Source organism: Nicotiana attenuata, unplaced genomic scaffold, assembly GCF_001879085.1.
Source record: "Nicotiana attenuata strain UT unplaced genomic scaffold, NIATTr2, whole genome shotgun sequence".
Lineage (NCBI taxonomy): Eukaryota > Viridiplantae > Streptophyta > Magnoliopsida > Solanales > Solanaceae > Nicotiana > Nicotiana attenuata.
In genome coordinates, this window is record NW_017671064.1 from 108,304 (window position 1) to 131,632 (window position 23,329).

The window sequence follows — 23,329 nt, forward strand, 5'->3', positions numbered from 1 at the left end:
AGATTTTTGTATTGGTCTCAGCGGTGCGTGAGGTGCGTCAGCTCGGATCATTGCATAAAGAGACTTGAGGTAGATCTCCTGGTGTCCGCAGATCTTGAAGTCGCCTTCCTCTTCCCTCTTTTACTGTTCATTTCCTTCGAAACATTTGTATTTATTTCAAACTCTGTTTGTAGAACCTCTAGTTGCTCGTGTACTCATGGCTCCGAATCTTTGGGGGTAGTTATTATTACATGACTTATCCTGGTATTGTATTAGATTGAGCTCCTATATCTCTCGTTATTTATCATCATTTTGTTTAAACTGTTAAAATTTGGCTATTTAACTAACTCACGTCGACTTGCCTGGCTAGTGGATGTTAGGCGCCATCACGATCTCGAGGTGAGGATTTCGGGTCGTGACAGATAGATATAGATAGATATTTTTCATTTAATTATGCTTAAAAAAAATATATTCTTACTTTAATTTTTTACCCTTAATTAAAATTAAATTATTTAACTTAATGTAATTACGTAAACATAAGTTGCAAGTAAATATTATCGTTCCAAGTGGACCCCGGCTCTAGCTCTAGGTTTATGCCCTCTCTGTTTTTGGTGTTAAGTGCCTTTCGCACATTTCCGTGGTAGGCTCCATGTTTCTTCCTGTATTTTGGATGAGAGCCAAAGCTCTCTGTTGTGTACTCGGTTGCTTCTGCTTCTGCAGTGTATACAGTTTGCAGCGTGCAATACAGCCAAATGGATAGTTAGGCGTTGGTATGTCGGGGAATTCTTCATTCTTTGCCTCGCCATTTTTGTGACTCTCTTTTCTGCTGCTTCTACGTGTAGTTGTACCACATAAAAGTTTAATTTGTCTGAAATATAATCACTTCACTGAACCCAAACTCTAACTACCACGGATATAATGTACACAAGATTTAATTAAATACTCCTAATTAAAAGTGTGTTTTGAATTTTTAAATAAGATAATCACACAATTAACTATGGTACCAGAAGTTCATAACACAAAAGGTCCTGAATTCAAGTTTGACCTATCCATATTCAAGGGGGGGAAAAAAGAATTTAACTTTATATGTTAAGAAGTTTTACCTAGCATGTTATATATATGTAGTATATATTTTCGTCGGAGCAGAGGCTCTTTTGTCTTTCTCAAAGGACATATCTATTGTATCAAGAATACAGAGATATATACGTTATGTTCTATACATCATGAGCTCAAATGTCTATTGAACATAGGATAAATTAAGTGATTTTATTTGTTAGATAATCTATATATATCTGCACTGGTTGAAAGATGTAATGCACCAATTATGTACACTGTGCCAACAGTGCGATATGCTATGACCAGCTCGTAAAGTTAATTTGACACGAGTGACGGGGTGAGGGGACTTTGGACATCATGATTTGATTCTTGAGTATTTATAATTACATATAAACATGAAAAGTAGAGTAGTGAAAAAAGCCCTTAACTCCTAATTATCTCAAATAATTAAATGTGTAGTACAACTTTTCGTTTTAAGGTAGCTGAACCTCCACATAAACTTTTTGCTATTATATATTTCCGAACACCACATCGATTGTACTGAAGAAGTATCCTTTCTTTTGGCCCTATTCTATTGTTTAGTTAGAGTAAATGTTACTAGCTGGTTTCTATTTTTCTGAACAGTTGAAGTAAATTGAGACAACTCGACGAGAAAAAAGTAAGCTTCTTTCAGATGGATGAAAGTCTATGTCACAAAGTTATACTCCATATCGTCATTTAGAAAACTAGGACAGTTTACCAATTTTCTCAATCTTCCATTATTTCTATAAGAAAATTATGAACTTTAAATTAGTGCCATTTTGTGGTACTTAATTAAGAAAAATGTTCAAGTACAAAAAAAAGAACGAGCTAGCTGTTTTGTGAATTAAAATATTTTTTACGCAAAAGGAAAATAAAGATACTTTGATGTTTTTTTTTAAAATGTATGTTATTGCGGAACAGTTACATAAAATAACTTATTACATATATAGACAATATAACACTTTTTTACACCACTAATATTTTAGATAACCTGTTATAGCAAATAATAGTGTTTCTCATATTTTATAATTAAGTTTATTTGTGTTATTGTTTTTTTTATTTAAATTCTTTTATATTGTCGGTTTATAAAATTTAAAACTTAAACTAAAAAAGATGCAGAAGATTGTTATTTTCTTCGTCCCGTTTCATGTGATATATTTTGATGAAACACGAAATATAAGATTTTTTTTAAATTTATAATTTAAACAATGTATAAATATTTGTGTGATGATATATTATTTTTTAAAAATTAAAAATTTAATGTTAATTTATTTTTTAAATATAGAAAGTATCATTTAGGACCCACTAAATTGAAGAGTGCACTACATGATTGGAGCATAGAGAATATTTAATGACTTTCAAATCTTTTTATAAAAGTGTGGTTTATTTTGAAATATTTTGGCTGTTGTAATGAAGTGAAATTAGAGAGAATACATATTAGTATAACATAATATAATATAATATGAAAATTTAGTTCCAAAAGTCTTACACTTACGATAAAATAACCCAAAAATTATACTCTATAGATGGAAGAGGGGTGAATGATGAGGATTCTTTTCCACAAATTCTCTCTCCTCGCTAGTAATAAAGAGTAAAGAAAAAACTGCACGAAAAACATTGAGAGAAACTAAGGTTATATATTTATCTTTCTGACCTATCTTCCCCTAACCTTTCAACGCCAAAGCAATCATAATGTTCTCTGAATCATCACCACCACCGAGACCAAAACCTCACCGCCGTCATCATTATTTCCACCACCAAACATCATTATTATCATTACCACCACTTTCTTGTTCGAGCACTAACATCAGTAGTAGTCAGAAAAAACGTGGACATCTTCTTTTTCTTCTTGAGGATGATGATGACGAAGAAGAAGAAGAAATAAAGAGTACTGTTTTTGATTAATTTTGACTAGCTCTAGCCTCTCAAGACATTGAAATGAATGACTCTTCAAAAGTCACTTTTTTTCTTTGTGGGGGAATCAAGCTTCGTGGTCCGATCCGTTCCTTTAATTTGCTATTTCAAGCAAAACACTCTCTTTACTTTAATTTCTACAACTAGGGTATTATTCTCTTTTCTAGCTTCTCAAAGTTATATATAACCTGCCTACTCTAGATTTATCGATCTTTTGGATAACTGGTGCTGGTTACTTTTGCTACTTCAAGAAAAGAAAGAAGACGGTTTTATCAACTGCTGCAGCTCGGTTTGTATTTATTTGTAGTGTTTTTTTTTTTTTTTTATTGAAGTTTTTAGGTGTGGTACGTGTTGGTGCATCTCAATTAAATGGATCTGTTTAATCCTAATTGTATCTCTTAACAACGTATAGTTTCGGATCCTTTGAATGGTATACTTTCTAATGCTTTCGATCTACTATTGAGGCAGAGATTCTAGCATAGATCTTCAAAATATTATCATGAGAAATATATGAAGGTATTATCAAATCTTACCTTCTTGTCAAATTAGGGTTTGATGAGCAGTATGGCACAATCTCATCACTAATTTAGTTGATTAAAGGTTGATAGAAAATTTTTTAGCTGCTACTGGATACGTATTACTCATGTATGATTGCATTTGCTTAGAGACAAATTAAAATATAGGTGTATATAGCATCCTTTGCATCATGATATTCTTGTACTTGTAAAAGAGTTTTTGGTTATACTAGTCTTATTTTATTAGTAGTCGTGATTGGTCTTTAAGTATTAAGGGACAATAACATATTGGGTCTTAGTTTCCATGATATAGAAGAAGAAATGATCAGTTGGGGGTATATATGGTTAGTAATTATTGATGTATTAGCGAACATACTGTACATCCTTGGATGTAATGATCATGAGCTTGGCAGTAATAGTATTCTTGGACTTGCCAACAGCTAAGTTGAGATGGAATGCCAAATTAAAGGCTAAACAACAGATCTGAACTTTCAGGTCTAGAGCTTTGCTTTACGTGTGGTTCACTTGGATTGTTGAGGATCATAATGAAATTAAAATAGTAATATATGCATATGGAGTGCTAATTTAGAATTGTTGGGAGGATTAGGGGTATAAGTATTGTATATACTTATTCGTTCTCGGTGTTTACATCAAATAATTGTATGTTTAAATGATGTGATATACTGTATAGTAATGCTAGTAATTAATCGTGACAAAGTGATAGTAAAAGTTTAACACATACCACTGGCGTACTGCTTTAATTTCACGAGTGTATCAGTACTCACTGGCTTACTGCTTTCAAGCATCAAATAATCCAGTACACTGAGAAAGAAGCATTCCTTGCTTTTTTCGATGTGGACGAATTTCGTTCTCATGTATGCTAAGTGTTTCCTAGTCTCTGATTTCTATGTGTTTTTCAAAAAAGTTGATGCCATTAAATTCACAAAGTTTTGCCTTTTCTGATACTGGAGAGTACCAAGCTTAAGTCCTTTGATTTATATTATCCCTGGGTTCCGTTTTCTACTTCGTTCCCTTTTACAAAATGCGAGGGTTTGTGTAGTTTAGAGTGTCCTCGAGTGATGAAGTTTGTTCTAGTAATAGAGCTAACTGATTTTGATTTTGTGGTGGGGAGGAAGCAAATTTCCAATTAGGATTTGAAATTTTCGATATGTCCATCCCTCAAATTATGAGTGGAAAACAAACTGATAGTTGGAGCTGAAGAGGAAATAAGCATGCCAAGGAAGCTGCTTAGAAAGTTGCTCACAAAGTTTTAAGTGTACGTCTCATATTGCCCATCAGTAGTAGTATAGCACGATTGTACTCATGACTGCTCATCATTGCCTGCCTTATGACTCGCTAATTGTCAATAGCTTTTGGTCTTTTACACTACATGCATGTTTCTTTAGTTTTATTTCTATGCAACTGCGCATGCGCTGAAACAATAATGTTTATACAATTATTAAATCATTTTTGGGTAATTTTAGTTAAATCTCTGGATGAACATTATTTCAGCGCCTAGTAAGAATGGTAACTAATTTGTTATTTATTTTTAAACTGTCAGTGTATATAACTTAAATCTATCTTGTTTTACTTGTAACGCAAGAAGTTTATTGATATAGGCCGATTTTAATGGCTCTTGATCTTTGCTCGTATGATGATTTATGTCTATGTTTAACATTAGGAAAATATACCTTCTTATACACTATATGGTCTTGAATATCTCACCCACAAGGTATAATTATGATCGAGGTAATGATTGAAATCTCACTAGTTGCATACGGTCTTCAACAACCTATGCATGTTCATTTAGTATTGACACTGCCCCTCCCTTCAAAATAAAAAGAAAAAAGAAAATAGAAGAAGAAGAAGAAGAAGAAGAAGAATGAGAGAGGCACAACTGCGATTTGGAAGTGAAACGATTTTTCTTATCAAGGATTTTTTAAATATTTTTAAAAGTATAAAGTGTAAATAGGGATAGATCTAGAACTACTCCTACTTTGAATTTTATGAAGACACGGTGAGCATTGGAATGAAATGTTTAAAAGATATATATATACTACTAACCGAGTAGCCGTGTTAGTAGTTGGTAATTAAGTTGTTTTTGCAATATAAAAATTGTAAATAGGAGTAGTAATATTTTGTACCAGATATTTAGATGCATTTGATTTACAGATTTTATTCCGAAAAGCATATTTCTTTCTGGAACAAAAGATTTAGTACATGGTGCACTACTAAAAAAAGAGATAAAAATATATTAAGTGTAAAATATTTCTTTTGATAAATAAATCAACATTTAACCAAGTGCATCATTCATTCGTATTGGGTACCAACAGCTAATACTATGTAACAACCCAAAACATTTTAATTAAAAATAAAAATAAAAAGTTGACGACTAGCTAACTCAGCAAGTAGAAGAATGTTTTCCATTAATTGATGGCGCATGAATTATTCCTCGTCCTAGATGAAGACTGTCCAACCTCTGTATGTACGTTTTCTTTCTTTGGGCATAAACAAATTGCCAGGCACTGCAAAATGATATAATTATCCAACTTCAGATATACAGACGAACTTAAAGGGACAAGGCAACAGAGCCAACGCAAAAAACAATAACCTAACAAATCTTTTTTCTGTGTAATGTGGTGGACGAAACATCATTCTCAATTCAGCTTAGTTACAGGTTTTGTGGTATGTTGAGCCAGAATTTCATGATGTTAAAATGCTTTTCAGGGTTTAAAGTAGTAAAACAATAAATGTAAGAGGCATAAAAATGTCATCATTTAATCACGAAAAGGCTGCTATAATTCTTCTTAAAATTAATTATTACCACGAATGATGATGGTGGTCACTTGACAGAAACATTTCATTTGTCTCTTACCAAACTACTGTATCTTATTACAATGAGGAAAAATAACATCCCTGACATTATTAATGAATATACATTTGGTAGCTCTATGCACCACCATTTGGTCAAAAATTAGTCTTGTTTTTTTTCCTTGAACCACCAGAAGAGCAGAAAAAATTTATTGAACAATCAAACTGTAACTTCTTGCTTATCTAGTTGTCTAAAGAAGTGGGTTTTTACTTCTTCTTTATCGTCCATTTCGTTGGTACATGCAAATATATCTGTCTTTTTCAAAAAGGAAAAGGAAATCTGAACAAGCCTGAGGTGAGATCACTTGGCACTTAACCTAACAGATTATTTGAGGCCTAAGCCATCTAAACTGGCAAGCATAAAGCATTGAACCTAAGGCCCAAGACACTATGGACCAAAGAGATGGAGTGAGTCTACCCTTAGAGAAGACTAGCTCAAAGGCAGTCAAAAAGCCCAGGTGATAGTTACAGCTCTATTTCTAGAAATAAAAAGGATCTTTACACAAATAGATGCACTGTTTACTTTTTCCTAGTCACTACATAGATTATGTATGGTTTACACACATATGATTTATGAATTTTACATATATTACCAACTATTTTTAGTTTAAGTAGTTGGTTGAGCAGCTATTAGATTAATTCTATAAATAATAAATAGACTATAGGAAAGCTCAATCTCTCTCGGTCTAGCTCGACGAATTATCTGTTTTTTGCAATTATGCCTTTAGCTACGGCGACAGTTTCCTAGGAAGAGATTAGAGAAACAACAGCGAACATGCATACGTATGTACTTTGCTTGCTTACGTATACCTTATGTACATGCATATTTTTCTTGATTTAGGGTAACATTCAAGATTCCGATGTAATATTTAACTAAAATCCACATGCATCTCATAGGTGCATTCTAATCATATTGAATGTGAATCATTATTCTTCATATCTATTTAATTTGCAGCTAGATAGCGTGCAGTTGGATACTTTGTTGATTAATGTTGGAGAGTTAGTATAACAACATAGGTTAAGAAAATTTTTCATGACTTTTGAAGTGATTAATCATTATTCTTCATATGATCTATTTAATTAATGCTTTTTCGCCTTTTCATTTTTATGGATAGTATTAGTATCTGTGACTTGTGGTTCGTTCTTAGTGCAATGAAAAGGCTTGAAGAACATATAGTTGTTCCATTATCTCAGCTAGCTATTTTCATTCATAAACTTGACGTTCCAACAGATTCTGGATTCTGAAAATGAAGCAACTATATATACATCTGAAATTTACTGATCTGTCCAGGATATAGTACAGAACTTACATGTCCAGCCGCTCTTAGAATCAAATGAACTAGACTTGTACGAAAATGTTTATTAACATTCTCACATGTCAATCTTGTTAGGTATGCTACTAGAGTAGTTAACACTACAAGATCGACTGATGATAATGTCATGCTCGGTTACAGTGGATTAGTATGAGCTACTAACTAGATACCATTGTCTTGCTCAAGCATAACTTCTGTATTCTTCATTTTCCATGTAAAAGGTCAAAGGACAACTATACAAAGAACTTAGAATATCTTGCCGATATTCTTGCCACCATTTCTTCATGAAGGTACTCTGAGGCTGGAAAATCTCAGTGGATACTGAGTAGCTCCTTATTAAACTCATTACATATTCCCCAAAATTAACCAAATTCCTCCTTGAATTTTCCTTCTCTTCTGAACTGCCCTCTCTCAATCCTTTGGAAGCTATAATCGCTTCCTCCACATATGCCCAAAAGCAAGAATCCTCAGTGAGGCTAACTGCTTTCCTTCTGTCATTAGCAATTCCACCTATTTTGTCTTCGTTCATCCATTTCTCCAACAGTTTATAGTGCTCCGATCTTCCAAGATTTACATAATCTCTATTCCCTTTCATGTAGTATTCAGCTATCTCAAGTGGTTCAACCATCCTTCTATAGTTCGTCCCTCCATATAGCCAGCGAGTACGAAAAGCTGCTTCCTCTTTTTGTGGCAGTTTATCCACTTCTGCAACCATTCTTTTCCAGTACTTGGTGAGGATTCTGTGGCGCTTGACAATTTCTTCTCTGCTTTTGACCACATCCCTACTTCCCGACCCTCTCTCTTTGAAACAAATATAGTAGCCTCCTTCATTCAAAGTGGCCTTCTTGTACCACTCTAGATAAGCCATATCTTCTTTTATTTTGCTTAGCTTCTTGCCGGGATCAAATGCATTTGTCTTCTTCGCGAAAGATGCTTTCACCCTTTCCTCCATGTTCCTAAGAAAGCTCATGTTACTTGTTTGCTGCTACGGTAAATATATACATATAAAAGTTAGAAAAAGGAAAATACAGGTTTAAAAACAAGTTCCGATCACTTTTATGAATGTTATCACTATCTTGTTTTACCTGCCCACCAATTCCAATTGCTTCTAGCTGTAGAATGATGCCTGCTTGAAGTTGATTCACTCCAAAGTCACTCAGCTGAGAAGTTCCCTTACAGATTACTCTACGCTTGAGGCATTCCAGAATCGGCCCATAATTGAAAATCAAGAAACCGCTGTCCTGTTGTTGGCTATTTGAGTTCATTACCATCATAAGATCCAAAACTGATTCAGGTTCCTCAAAACAAGAGCAGTCTGAATCTGAACACAGCAGAAATGTACCAAATGGTTTGTAAACACAAGACTGAGGAATAGAACCAGAAAAGCCATTAGTAGGTGAGATTAAAAATCTGGGGATCGGATCTTGATTTGAGGCTACATGCAAAAAGCTTGAATTCCATGATGGACGTTCTGATATGGCTTGTTGGAAGCCCCTGTCACCAAGAAAAGGCGAACCGAAAGTGATGCAAGTGGGACGCTTATTATTGTCCTTTGGAGAAATGTTGTCAAGTAGCCAGAGAGTGAAGAGAGATGCCACGGAACCTCCCAAGGAATGTCCAGTGATTATTAGCGGACTGAAACTGCCCAACTGCACTCAATCAGAATGAATAAAATATTATCAACCGTAATTTCTATGCACCGATAGTGTAAAAGTAAATTTTACTTACAAGAAAAATCTGTTACAGAATCTTTAGGATAGGCAGTAATCTGTAACCTGGTAATGATAACTAACCTACCATCAGAAGTTAAACTACACTACACAGTCATTATATATAACTTAAATCCATATATGAATAAGTAACACCTAATAATCAATGCTTCAGAAGGAAGTGTTACTTTGTCTAATAATAGGATTTCAAGCTTTCTATTTTATCAGATTTCCAGCATTACTCTTCTAACATGGAGTCAAAATGTTGGAGAGATTTTCTTTTTCTGTTTGTTAAAGAAATAATAGCACAGTAATGACAGAGTCTATATGTGAACAAATACAAATGAACAAAGACACATTCAAAGACACCAATTATTCTTCTTTAGCAGTCAGTACCAGAATCTAACCAATCTAAAGACACCAGAATAGATGTAGGACTCAATTAGCATAGCATAGTGTAATCAAACCACATAATGCATCTTTCTAAACTTCTAGCTCTCTCTATTCTTGGAGATATTATGGTCAACAGGTCAAGAATTCCCATGGCTTAGTGAATACGACATAATACGGGACGAGATTAACTTCTATACATTGATAATGTAAAAGACACTGTCAGGGGGCGGACCTAGAGCATAGAATACGGGTTCCCGGGAACCCAGTAACTTTTGTGTAGACCCTGTATTTATATTAAGAAATTCACTAAATGCTTGTAAATATCTAACTGTGAACCCAGTTATTATTGGATATTAATCTAAAATTACGGTAGGAAGCCATAAGTCTCAAATCCTGGATCCGCCTCTGCTATCAGGTCATCCTAGAAAATAATTCAAGGTAATGTTAATAATAATAACCTAAAAATTAAGGCAAGCAGCCTCTATACATATTAAATCATACTGATAATGTAAAAAAAATTACATTGTAATCCATAATAATATAGCACACAACAGAGGAATTCACAAGGTAAAAAAATACCTGTAGTTTGAGGGCAGAGAGCTGATTGAGTAATGAGGCAAAAAGGGCTATTGCCTCTTTGTGAAGTGAGAAATGAGGGTTGAGCTTAGTAGAAATGAAGTCAAAATCAAGTTGGGAACCTTCAAGATCTTCTGAAGAGACCATTTCTTTCTGAAGATGATGAAGGGTAGTACAAGTAGGGGAGGATACAAAAGCAACAATAGCACCATTTGTATTATATGGGTAATAAACTTTGAACGCAATTGGAGCTGGGTTTGTTGGATTATTCAAATAAGCATGACTAATAAGGTCATAAATTGTAGCCCAAGAATCATGCAGTAGATCTGAGATCACCACCAAATTTGCCAATTCTTGGCCACTACTAAACCTGTGGAACAAACAACAATGAAAAGTTGGTCTTTGGAATAATTTTTGAGTATATGCAATTAAAAAGAAAAAGTAGCCACACTCACAAGGAATCCTGACTCATATTCTTGGCCTTTGGAGTAAGTTGAAGAACCCCAAAAGGCCTAGCATCTAAATTTAAAGCATAGTAGTTGAAGAAGATTCAGGACAACAAGTTGGTACTATACACGGTTGACTTAAAGAGAAACAAATGAGAAAGAAAAGGTTGTTTTTATACTCGAGACAAGAAATGAAGTAAAAGGACAAACAAGAAAATACCCAGAAATAGAAGGAAACTAAAAGGATAGGTGGTTTTAATTCCAGTGTCAAGTCTATATAGCCTATTTGGCCAAGCTTTTTTTATTTTTGGCCAAAAATTGAGATGTTTGGCCAAGCTTTTGGAAGAAAAAAAAGGTGCTTTTGAGAAGAAGCAGAAGCAGTTTTGAAGAAGCAGAAAAAATTAACTTCTCTCCAAAAGCACTTTTCTGAGAAGCACTTTTGAGAAAAATAGCAGTTTTCAAAAGCTTGGCCAAACACTAATTACTGCTCAAAAGTGTTTTTCAAATTAATTAGCCAAACACAAATACTTCTCACCAAAAGCATTTTTTTAAAAGTACTTTTGAGAAAAGCACGTCTCAAAATAAGCCGATTTTAGAAGCTTGGCCAAACGAGCTAATAATCAGTTAAACTTCGTAGAGATTTCCTGCTCAGCTTCCATCTTTAAAGACTTTTTTCTTCTCAAATTTGAAAAAATTCCTTTAACTTGTTAAGTAGTAATGCTTATTGTACTAAATTTAAACGAGAATATAATAATTTAAAAGCGTGTTGCATTCTGAGAGAGGGGTTGGTGGGAGGAAGAGGATTCCATGGTTTCAAATAAGAGTACTATTATTTATTCAGTTTAATGCACTGACTCTATCCGAATAAAAAACATGTAAATGTAGTATAAAGTTTTGGCATACCTTATAAAAAAAAAAAGTTATTTGGCTTATTTGAACTAAAATAATAATATATTTATGTTAAACAAACATCTTCGTCAGGAATAATCTTTCTTTTGTGTGTGTATTTATTATATGTCTCTTTTGTTATTTTTGCTATATTCTCGATTTATATATTGGTATTTGATTTTATACAGTTTAAAAGAAAAGAAAGAAAGAAAACTTTTACACAAGCCATAGGCATTTGTAATCTAAACAAGCTTTACATGACAGAAATCCTGATTCCTGAATAATCAGGATCCCAAAGCAATTGAGTATCCGCTCAGAGACCGAAAAGTAAAAGTATCTAAATAAAATATTGATTGGTTACATACATTAACCGTGTAAAAATATAAATTAGTAGTATTCTTTCGCTTATTATAGTAGCTTATTTACTTTCATCAGATTGCACGTTAATGTTTTGTCACATAAATTTGTATGTTATTTAATAAAAATAATTTGATTGTATAAATGTTTTTTTATATAAATGGCTCGTAGATTTGTTGCAAAATGTAGTGGCTGGTATTACAGATTGAATTTCCCCAGCTCAATGAACCACTAAATCTTGGTGTTTCATTGGACATTTCCTGCCCCTATAAGTTATGTGAAAAAATATCCATCTTTTTTAAGTAGTACTATTATTATTTGAAGAATCAACGAGATCTTTTGTTGATCATATCTTTTAAATTATTTAACTTTTGGTGAATTATATTACTTTGTACGTTTCTTTTTCTGGTTTAATACGTGCTTTTAAATTTCACAAATTTTGTTTTAAAAACATGGAAATCCTATATTTGAATCCACACCAAAAATTAAATAATTTGACTTTTATTCTCGATATCTCGCCACATCAAATGGAGCTAGGAAGCAACTGAAAATTTGACAAAGAACAAAATAAGATTGAGAAGAGAGACATGTAAGATTTAAAATACTAGTAATAAAATTTTGAATATAGAATTAGGAGAGCAACTTGGATGGTACCATATGAACTGCTCGTTTATAACTTTGTGCTATCCTAAAAAAATATTTAACTTTCAGCACGTATGGTGTTCTCTGACTAACATCCATCAAATAATTGATTTGGGAGAATCATTTAAAGTATTCTTTTTGAAAGGAGAGAGTAGTTGCATATTCATGGTAGTTTCAGTTATAAAGTCAGGTATCAGAACTATATTGATTGTAACATAACGTAGAATTTTCTTTCTTCTTCTAGTTATCAACATCGCCAAGGTTGTCGTCAAAAATTTAATGAGTATTTGGAAAATCCATATGTTATGTGCCATATTTCGAAGAAATTGCCTACGAACTCCCGTCTGCATCTCAGTTATAACAGGAATAGGCCCCAAAATAACAACATATGACGAAATATTTGTTTACACGCGAAATTTTATATTATAAATGTCATGATTAAGTGATGAAATATAATACTACATATTAATTGATCATGATTAGTGATAAAGTGCTTATGAAAAACACATGTCATGACTTCCACAAGCACCAGTTCCTGTCAAAACCCTCAAACTTTGGAAGCAAGTATATAACGTAACTATTTTTGTTATAAACAATAAAAAAAACAAAAAGCCAGTAAGTTAATCCAACTATAATATGCCATAACTAAGAATTCATCCCTTTATAAAGATTTTCATGTTGATTGTTCATGGTCCTGAATGAGTTGAAAGTTGAAAGGGTACTCATAGAATACTTTAAAAAAAACATATACTCCAGTAATTGACAGAAACAAGGCAGACACTGTAAGTGTAACTTGCGAATTGCGAAGCTCTGAACCTCAAACGACTCGAGAGATTGAAGTCATAGATATACTTATAGAATTCAAAAAGGAGCTACCAACGATGGTACGTTGGGTCATTTGGGTTAATAGCCTTGCCCCTGCGTGCAATTTTGGGTAAGACGCAAACGATGAATTGCAAATTATCTGTGAACAAGCTCATCCAAACATCACTATATTCAAAAATGAATTAATAACCTCTGACACGATAACCTGATCGTACTATCTTCGTATGAGAGTACAGGTCTCAAGTTTGTCACTAAAACAAAGATGACTGATAAGAAAAGATTCATAAAGCCGATTCCAATTAGTTTTGAATAGTTGATTGATTAATAAGTTATAAACTACAGCAGTTACATCCATATACTAGGTGAACCAATTACACAGTTGCTCACTCCAGTATCCATGTTGATGCGGTCTAAGAGTAACCCTAAATAATCCATCAACTGATAGTTACGAAACCAGGATGATGGACTCGTATTACTTCAGTTTGCACAATGTTAAGCAACAGAGTAGTTGGTTAGTGTAAAGCTCCGAACATAAGTTAGCTAATCCCAGATACACAATTAGGTTACATGCAACAACATCCAGATCATATATATCTGGAAGGAGTAATAAACTGTTCAGGGCCCTCCAAAATCCCAAAAGCTTCATGACTTAACAGTATGACCTACTTCATGTCACATTCCACTTGAGTTTCACCATCTGCAAAAGCATCCTGTTTAACACATTTTCTCGCAAGAGAAAAGAAGAGGGAAATGATTTAAACCTCAAGGAAAGGAGCTTAGGAAAGGCCTTACTCTTAAGATACACCGCTAGATTTGCCTGGGCATCAGCTTCAGTGTTGAATTCCTACGATATTAAACAAGTACACCTCAGAGGGAATGAAACGTGGGTATAACAATAACCTGAAGAAACTTTTTTATGCAAAGTGTATGTATGAATAAACGTGGTGACTCTCACGTAGAGCAATGCAAAAGGCAAAAGTCAAAAGTCAAATGCTATGCTTAGGGGGCATGCATTCACATCCACCAACAGATCAACGGAATCATTTTCAAATGGTACAATAGCACGATAAAAGGAAACGTTTATTGCATAAATCGAACACGGCCTCCCAGTACCAACTGCTTGCACCTCTTTCATTTCAGTCCTTTTCAGCAGATTATACCACTCATTAGTTCAGAAATATCGTGCAGCACATATCCAAGTCCTCAGCACATCACATTTCCACTAAACCCACTCTTTTCCAGCAAGAAGCTTAGAATTAGTAAATATAGCAAGAGTTGTCCATACTCTTTCTATATGGCTGATCTGGAAAGACATAAACTGATCTTTAAGCTCTTTGACGATCTTGCACAGTTCCGCCATGTTTTGGTTTTTACATTTCCAGATTCCCTGAGTCTGTTCCATGATAAAATTAGAAAAGTATAAGTAATTGGTGACGGCCGATCATGACCAACAAGTAGATCTAGTTAAAACATAAACAGCAATGAACTGGAAAATAAATACAATCCAAGTGAAAAAAATTAAGGCAGGCATGGTGAAGAATAGCTTCAGTTTGAAACTTGATCCGGTGTAAGTTAGGAAGCATATGGGTCGGATAACATTCCAAAAAAGTAAGGCCGAACAAAACCCATTATTTCACGTAAACATAGCCCCTTTATCCACCAATTATTTCAGTTAAGCTTGATATGGCTGATTGTTTAGTTAACAGTCCAAGATCCTAACCCATAATATCAGTTAACTAATTATGCCTCAATGCATCTTAAATACTATTAGGAATTTACAATCACTCCCAAATATGTTACAGTTAATCTCTTCTGCTTTTCTGTTTTTGTGAAGTCCTGTTACAGTTAATCATTTACGATGCAATATTATAACAATATTCAGACTAGAATAACAACAACAATAATAGAGAAAGTAAGCTTCTTAAACTAACTGTAAAACTACATTCTCTTTTCCAGCTTTCACATTAGGGAGTCATCGCAAAACAATGTGACCCACAGTGCTCCGCTGAAGCTGCTCATTCTTTCACTTCATTTTCTCGTGTTGTCCTGTTGGTGATTATCTTTGTTCCGAGTGGTTTATTTTCTTCCTTACCTGACAACATAAGTTTTGAATGCATTTTCCAACGTTCATAAGAGACCAACTTCATACTTTATAGGTTACCTTGAGACTTCATGAACAAGATTTCTCATTGCACTTGGCTCCTTATTGTACTTTCGCGTAATTCTAAAACCAAGTACCTTTTACTAGCCCTTATGCCTTAAAACAGTTAATTGTCTTCACTTTAGAAAGAATAAAATCGCATGAACAATTACTAGGCCGTTGTAAGCAATATTTTAAAGAAAGCTTATCAAAAAGGGGCACGCTATATCATATATATATATATATATATATATATATATATAAATGGATAGATGGATTCACACCTAAGATCTTTCATCAGATAGTAGGGGTATCCACCCTTGTGGCCATGTTCTATTTGGAGGAATAAAAAAAAAATAGTCCTTCAGAGAGATGTAGAAGAAAGAGAAACGCGACCTGCATGCAGACAAGTTTTGAGTCTCCTTGAACTCGTATGTGTTTAAAACCTTTCTCAAGCGCATACTTCAGGCCTAAGATTACTCCTCTGTATTCAGCAACATTATTAGTAGCAACACCTAAACCTTCACGCAGCCGGAAAACCTAGCAAAAAGAGAATTATAAGCCGAAAAACTGTAAATTTGTAATGAGAAAGTGATGTCTTTGAAATAGAAAAGGGAGCATACCATACTTCCATCTGCAGCTCGCAGAACAGCCCCTGCACCAGCTAGTCCAGGGTTTCCCTTTGAAGCACCATCAAACTCAAGAATGCATGTAAGCTGCATGTCGGGGAACTGATGCTATCAGTTAAAGAGGTATTCCAAGAAGCTTTATCAAATCACATAAAGATATTAACACGTACAAGAGCATGGATGTTCATATCATTAAGAGTAAGACAATTTACACAACTCCTTTTGGCAACAAGGAAATTGATTTATTACCTTATCCATATCTTTAGAAGATAATGCGCTGTCGTTTGGAACTTAAGCGCAAATAGGATTTACTCACTTTCAAAGCTGAAAATTAATATAATGTAGCTTATAACAGAAGTCCAAAGAAAATATTTGTTTAAAAACAAGGAGTTCCTCGGAGTGGAGTTCTACACGCGAATCATGTGATTGTGCTGCAATGAAGGATGTATTCAACCAAAAGTTATTACTAGTACCGGAAATGTCTGTAAACAATCTTCAACTTTTGAAGTTGCGATCAGTTTCCTGGTAAATTCTTGCCTATTTTTTCCTTGAATGCGGACATAGGACTACTTGGTAAGTGAATATGCCCCTAGCAAAAGTACCTTGCACATTCCGGGTTTGAGAGCAGTCGCGAAAAATGGGGATAAAAGACTTTGTAATCCTGGAAAGCAGGAGAACGTTATACTGGGGCAAGGGAGTTGGATTAGCATCCGAGTATATAATCCCTTTGGATAATAGCCAGAAACAACCAAGTGAGCTTTTCCTTCTCGAATTTTTTTTTCCCTTCGCGTTTCCTCCCCAACAGCCAGAGATCATCTACCCTCCTCTCACCCCAACCACCCTCCACTAACTCCCCGATCCCAGACATGGTTTCATCTTCCCCATTTCTAGTGGGTGTCAATGAAATTCTCTCCTCATCCCAGCTAGTCTGCTACTCGCTTCCCCAATGTGATATGTTTCTCCCCAACCCGATACACCCCTCCACCTTAATCAGTTCCATTGTTGCTGCATACACCTCCTACAGTGTAATCTTCCCCCTAATCCCTCCTTGTGGTAGTATAGTCCACCGTCCACCCGCCCCTACCCCATGATGGAAATTCTCTCTATCCTCCCCCCCCCCCCCCTCTCTCCCCCAAAACCCCGCAATATTTTTCCCATTTTCAGGGTTTTTTCCCTTTTTTTAAGTTTCCTATTATGTTTTTTTTATAATGTGAGTTTCCTATTATGTTTCCTCCTTTTATGCTGTACATTCTTCTCTCTTGCAATTGTTGTACATTATTTACATGGAGAAAAGTTGTCTCGATAGATCTAGAGCTCCTTGGAATCTAAACGGATTTCGCTAAGAACAATAGTACAATAGAATCACAAAATTCATATATGCAATAGCGACTAATTGGAAGATTAATATTTAGATGTTATTACAGACTTACACTTACATTAGTGGAAGCTCCCGTGTTTAACAAGTCGTATTGTTCGGTTATGGACATGTATATGTCAGAGTTGAGACAAATGTGATTTAGAGAAACTCAACTTTGAAGATTCCCTAATTTATTTTAGAAAGCAATCTATTGTTGGATTGAAATTGATCGGTATAGAACGGAATAGATTCAGTACATATTGTCAACCCAACTAGTTTCGAATAGTTGATTGATTAAAAGATTGAAATATATCTTATGGTACTGACCATTTCTTTGTGGTGCTAAATTTCTCACCCAAAAAGAAAAATTGTTGAATTTGTGGGGTGAAGTTGAATGGTTACCACCAAGGGTTGTGGTGTGATAAACAAAATCTCTCCACCCTTAACCAAAGGTCTAGGACTCAAGCATTGGGAAAGAAAAAAATCTTAGTAGAGAATGCTTCCCTTTTTAATGGGCCTTACGCGGCGGGAATCCGGATTTAGTTGGGGTCCCAAAGCGGTACCAGACACTGGTTGGAAAACCAAAAAAGAGAAGTTGAATAATTTGTTGAAAGTTTAATTGGTGGAATTGTTAGAAGTCTAAATGACAGGACATATTTTGCATGAACACAATATCAATAGTTATTACTCCCTCCGTTTCAATTTATGTGAACCTATTTCCTTTTTAGTCCGTGCCAAAAAGAATGACCCCTTTCCTTATTTGGAAACAATTTACCTTTATGCAACAATTTATAGCCCCACAAAATATAAATAGAAATGGAGGGAGTACCTTACAAAAAAAGGCAACAGGAATATCAAGCTTTAGCCAATGCCATTATCGGACTCAATACCTTGACCTAGTTCTAAACCAAATGCTTGACTGGACATGAACGGATTATAGACACTTTTCTGGCGATTAAACTGATGTACAAAATGTTAGACAGTATTATCAAAATGACACCTCCTTAATAGTTGGGCATACCAAATGATTCCTTAAGACTTCCTAATTCCCTGTTGTTCATTGATTGACAAATTCAGACATAAAGGGAACTCTCTCTGATTTATTATTTAAGGAGTTAGCCTCCAGGCCAAATTACTCATCCATAAGCATCTATTCTCCTCACATACTGTCACTGAATTGTCTCACTTCTCCATCAAATCTTGACATCAAAATTCAAAGACAAACATAACTTCCATCATCCAAGAAGAACTAGATATTTTAGTAATTGCATCTGAGGCAATGCCATAATCAATAGCCGCTCAACAATTAATGGGACTCAGAAAAAGAGCTGGCAGGAAATAGTAACAAGACAATGTTTATGTAATTTCACTAGTAGCAGCGACAGAAAGGTATCTCTATTTCAAACAACACCACCATTTTACAAGAATATAGGGAAAGCATGGCAGAAGAGTACCCTGAATAAATGGAACATGCCATGGGCAACCAAGCAGTCCTCAAAGCCAATATTTCATGGATTCACTTGACATATTGAACAAATACTAAAAACCTTAATCTACGTTAAGAAGAAATTGTACATTTAAACCAGAAAAGATGTAGCTACAAAAATAATTGGCTATAAAAAGAAACTTACACAATAAGTAGATATCGGGGGATCTTCAAGGAAATTGTCTAATTTAGCATGCTTTTGTTGAGCAGCAGCTGAAAAAGAAGCTGATGGAACCACAGCTAACTGAATGAAAGACAGCATACTTTAACCTCTTTGAAACAAAAAAAATATCAAGTAAACTTCCGCAGAAAACACATAGAATCTTCATGTATTCAATCTATCTAACTGATAAAAACAACTTTGTTTCCATCACATAAGGTATTCAGAGACATTAACCACAAGCATCACTGCACTTATCTGGCTTAAATTCTTCAACAGCTAAAGCCTTTTTCTTATATAGTAGTCTAAAGTTTTTACTTTTATACCAAAAATTGGAGGAATCACGAAATTTTCATTAGCCCAAGCCCCGATAAACTAGAACTTCCTTATAGCATGTATGAGAGTTGAGTTCTGATGATATCAAAAACTCATTATCAGACTAAAAGCAACTAATGCTAACTATAAAGTTGTTACATGATGCTCTTCAGGCTGCAGACAAATTTAAGTGAGCATTTCCCATTCTGCCGGGTATAAACGTCATTCTAGACCTCTCAGTGGACCATCTCAAATGCATTTCACTAAAACACAACAGCTAGAGAATACACATGTGAATCTAATTATCGCCATCCTATCCTACCACAAGCGTTTTAAAGTGACCAATATGAAATACCTTTTAGATGACAGAAGCTAGGTGACTAGTAGCCCGTTTGGCCAAGCTGCAAAAATAAGCTTATTTTGAAAAGTGCTTTTCTCAAAAGTACTTTTGGTGAGAAGCAGTTTGTGTTTGGCTAATTAATTTGAAAAGCACTTTTCAGCAGCAATTAGTGTTTGGCCAAGCTTTTACAAACTGCTTCTAAGTGTATTTTTCTCAAAAGTGCTTTTCAAAAAAGTGTTTTTGGAGAGAAGCTACTTCATTCTGCTTCTCCTCAAAAAGCACTTATTTTTCTTCCAAAAGCTTGGCCAAACACTTCAACTTTGAAAAAAAAAGTGCTGCTAGGATTGGAGAAGCTTGTCCAAACATGCTATGGGTCTTAAAAAGAGAAAGCGGTTGTGAAAGTTCAGTTCAATGAAGTATTTCCCAAACAATAAGCAAAAGAGTAACCTGGACAGACAATTCAAGATCTTACCTGCATACTCTTTTCCTGATAATTCTTCCCAATAGGTTTATCTTTGGAAGAACCTGGTTGCTACAAGATAAGAAGATTCATAATTTCAGTTGCATGACATGATATTTGATTTAAATTGTAGCAGTAGCAGGACAAGTAGATACTTTCTTCAAATACAAGATCCATAATACACCAAATATAGCTTAAACAGACCAAAAGATCTGATGCCTCCAAACGAGTGTTTAATATATAAAAGCCGTCTTCTGTAAAATATGTCACGACCATTTAGTGGCCAAATAACATAGATTGTGGGATATAATTACATGGTGTCAATTGACAAAAAAAGAAAAAATTAACACCTCCATTAGTAATAGAACCTAATTTGATATTCATTCAAAGCCTAGGTATCGGAAACATATAGCTATAACCAGACTTTTATCAACTAAACATAATACTTGTAGAAAGGAAGATGTGGGGCGAGGAATATACATCTTTAGCGGTAGAAAGCCAATAGTGTAATCGCTACCACTGGGTTGCCTTTTACATAGTTGAAACATCAAAAACCACTCAGTTTGACCTAGCAGAAATGATAGGTAAAGATATCTACTATGGCATCCTTGTTGAGACCTCAGATAGATTCTGGATTCATTCAATAAAGAAAAATGGTAAATAATCACGCATCAGTTAAGGCCTACAACACCCTAAAAATGTGTCTACACTCTACAGAATAACGTGAAAGGATAGATTACAAAACTAACAACAACTGGCATCCAGATAGGTGGAATAGAGAAAGCAAATTTGGTATTGGTACAGTTCGTATTAACCAAAACTTGACCCAACCATCACCAGATAAATGAGAGACAACAATCATAAATAAGAATGAGGACATGAACTTGCTGAGAAGTTGATACATGAACAACAAGATCAGAGAAGCAGTACACATTCTTTGAGTTATAAACTTATAATGATAAGGGATGATAATATATGCTGCCAACTCAAACTATTCAAGTGAGCAAGTGGGCATATAACGGTCTAACATTACATAGTGAACTGGCAGAGGTAGTCAAATAACAGGCCAAGGATTATTTCTAACCCGAAAAGGACAGGGGACAAGTATGCCAAAAAGATCATCTCGGACATCACTGGAATCAATAGAATACATTGCATTTTTAAGTCCATGTGAGGAAAGATACTCTTCGGATTCTTTAGCCAGGCGATACCCTTTAAAAACACTTATGACAGGTTCACCAACCTGAAATGGATGAAAATAAGTCAAATGATATCGAACGAAAAAACATAAAAAAAGATAATATTTCATCAGTAAACAATATGGGTTTAGGAGTATGGGGATCAATACATCTAACTTTAGGTGTGAACTAAGGTATCAAATGATTATATACATTCTTAAAACCTTCATAAAAGTACTATAAATCATGCAAGTAATATCCTTCCATCAAAAACTTCATAAAACTGTTTTAAAATGTAGTCAAATATAAAATTGAATGACTTTAACAATAGTTGTGCATTTTTTCTGGGACAGGCGGAAGTAGTAATAAATAAAGAAATTGCACTCATGGATAAATATCACCAGAGACAACAGGATTTCAGCAATACTTGACATGTTCAAAGGCTGAGTGACTGGAATAACTGCAAAAGGTAGAAAAAACTTACACAAGATCGGAGAAGCGCTTGTAGATCGCTCAAGCTCTTATAAACCCCTATAACGTCCCCCTTACGAACAACATAAAAAGCATCCTTTTCATCTCCCATTGAAGCTTCAAATACAGCCCCCTTACTTCAATGTGCAAGTTACCCTACCACTCTACTGAGAATATACAATCAAGTAAAAAAAATCGATCAGCAAAGAACCATTTCACGACTGAATGAACAATGTTTTACTTATAGATTAGCTGCAAGTATGAACAAAATGGATGAATTTCAGCATAGCCAGATCAAATATTTTAAGCAGAGTACCACCCATCACTACTACTTCGTGACAATACTTTCAAACTTAAAATGTAAAGTATAAAATTAAATTATTTAAAATATAGAAAGGCATCATTTTTTAGGACAGACTAAAAAGGAAAGAGTATATTATAATTTGGGACGGAAGGAGTAATTTTTTTAAAATGTTCAACTTATGGAGTATAATTTAAGGCGAAGACAGTGGATGACTGCATCCGCCCCTGTAATTTACTACTCATAAATTACTCTTAATGATCATTTTATTCAGCAGACTGTAATAAAGAAAACCCTAGAGAATGGAGAAGCAAAGGGAAATGATGGATTACTGGAAATCTTACTGAACAGAGAGCGGAGAATGATACTTAGGAGAACTCCGTGCCGAGTGGTAATGGAGGATCTTAAGGAATGGAAAAGAAGGGAATTTGTGTGTTGTACTTTTGGCTATCATAAGTGCACTTTCAGTTTTGGCAGTGAACTGTAACGTCGGAGGTGACTTGTCGAAACACGAAATACAGAATCCCGGAGCTGTTTCTTTGGGCTTGTTGGCGGGAAAACTTTGTGGGCTCTCCAATTCGGATGGTTTTTCGGCCCATCGGACTTGTTCTAGTATGTGATTGCAAAGGTAAATTCGTCGCAATCACTGTGTTTCAATTAAACTCTACTAAATTTTCTTTTTTAAATTATTTACAAAAACTCAAAAGACTTTTCTTCTTTCTTTGTGGAGTTCGGTTGAAACATAATTTTGGCAAAATAGAAGCAAACACCGCCTTCGTTTCCTAACTGACAAAATAATTTATTTGGTTTATGTTATAAAGTACTTTATTTATTGTGAATATCTATTTTTTAAAGAGATTTTAGGGTTTATTACTTTGTGGCTAATTCACGTTTCCCCTATAAATAGAAGGGTTCCATTCTGTTAATTCATCCCAAACCAATAAGAATTTTCTCTCTTTCTTTACAATATTCTTCTTTTCTTTATTG

The 23,329-nt window shown here is 34.5% G+C and overlaps 2 protein-coding genes across 8 annotated transcripts; both read right to left on the bottom strand.

Moving 5' to 3' along the window:
• Nucleotides 1-7,572: 7,572 nt before the first annotated feature.
• LOC109205636 (senescence-associated carboxylesterase 101-like) lies at nucleotides 7,573-11,021 on the bottom strand. Of its 2 annotated transcripts, none has more exons than XM_019368366.1 (4): nucleotides 10,803-11,021; nucleotides 10,351-10,717; nucleotides 8,755-9,318; nucleotides 7,573-8,651 (listed from the first exon to the last, which is right to left on the bottom strand). In XM_019368366.1, the coding sequence occupies exons 1-4, from the start codon at nucleotides 10,817-10,819 to the stop codon at nucleotides 7,851-7,853; spliced, it is 1,749 nt and encodes a 582-aa protein (XP_019223911.1). In that variant the 5' UTR covers nucleotides 10,820-11,021; the 3' UTR covers nucleotides 7,573-7,850. The 2 variants fall into 2 exon arrangements, with proteins under 2 accessions (XP_019223911.1, XP_019223910.1); XM_019368365.1 differs by having other exon boundaries at nucleotides 7,573-8,654.
• Nucleotides 11,022-13,772: 2,751 nt separating this feature from the next.
• LOC109205637 lies at nucleotides 13,773-22,859 on the bottom strand. Of its 6 annotated transcripts, none has more exons than XM_019368371.1 (10): nucleotides 22,687-22,859; nucleotides 22,055-22,205; nucleotides 21,477-21,635; nucleotides 20,405-20,464; nucleotides 19,263-19,361; nucleotides 16,269-16,376; nucleotides 16,042-16,185; nucleotides 14,791-14,898; nucleotides 14,298-14,349; nucleotides 13,773-14,202 (listed from the first exon to the last, which is right to left on the bottom strand). In XM_019368371.1, the coding sequence occupies exons 2-10, from the start codon at nucleotides 22,151-22,153 to the stop codon at nucleotides 14,168-14,170; spliced, it is 864 nt and encodes a 287-aa protein (XP_019223916.1). In that variant the 5' UTR covers nucleotides 22,154-22,205; nucleotides 22,687-22,859; the 3' UTR covers nucleotides 13,773-14,167. The 6 variants fall into 6 exon arrangements, with proteins under 6 accessions (XP_019223916.1, XP_019223914.1, XP_019223915.1 ...); XM_019368369.1 differs by having other exon boundaries at nucleotides 22,055-22,208; XM_019368370.1 differs by having other exon boundaries at nucleotides 22,675-22,859.
• Between the last annotated feature and the right edge of the window lie 470 nt (nucleotides 22,860-23,329).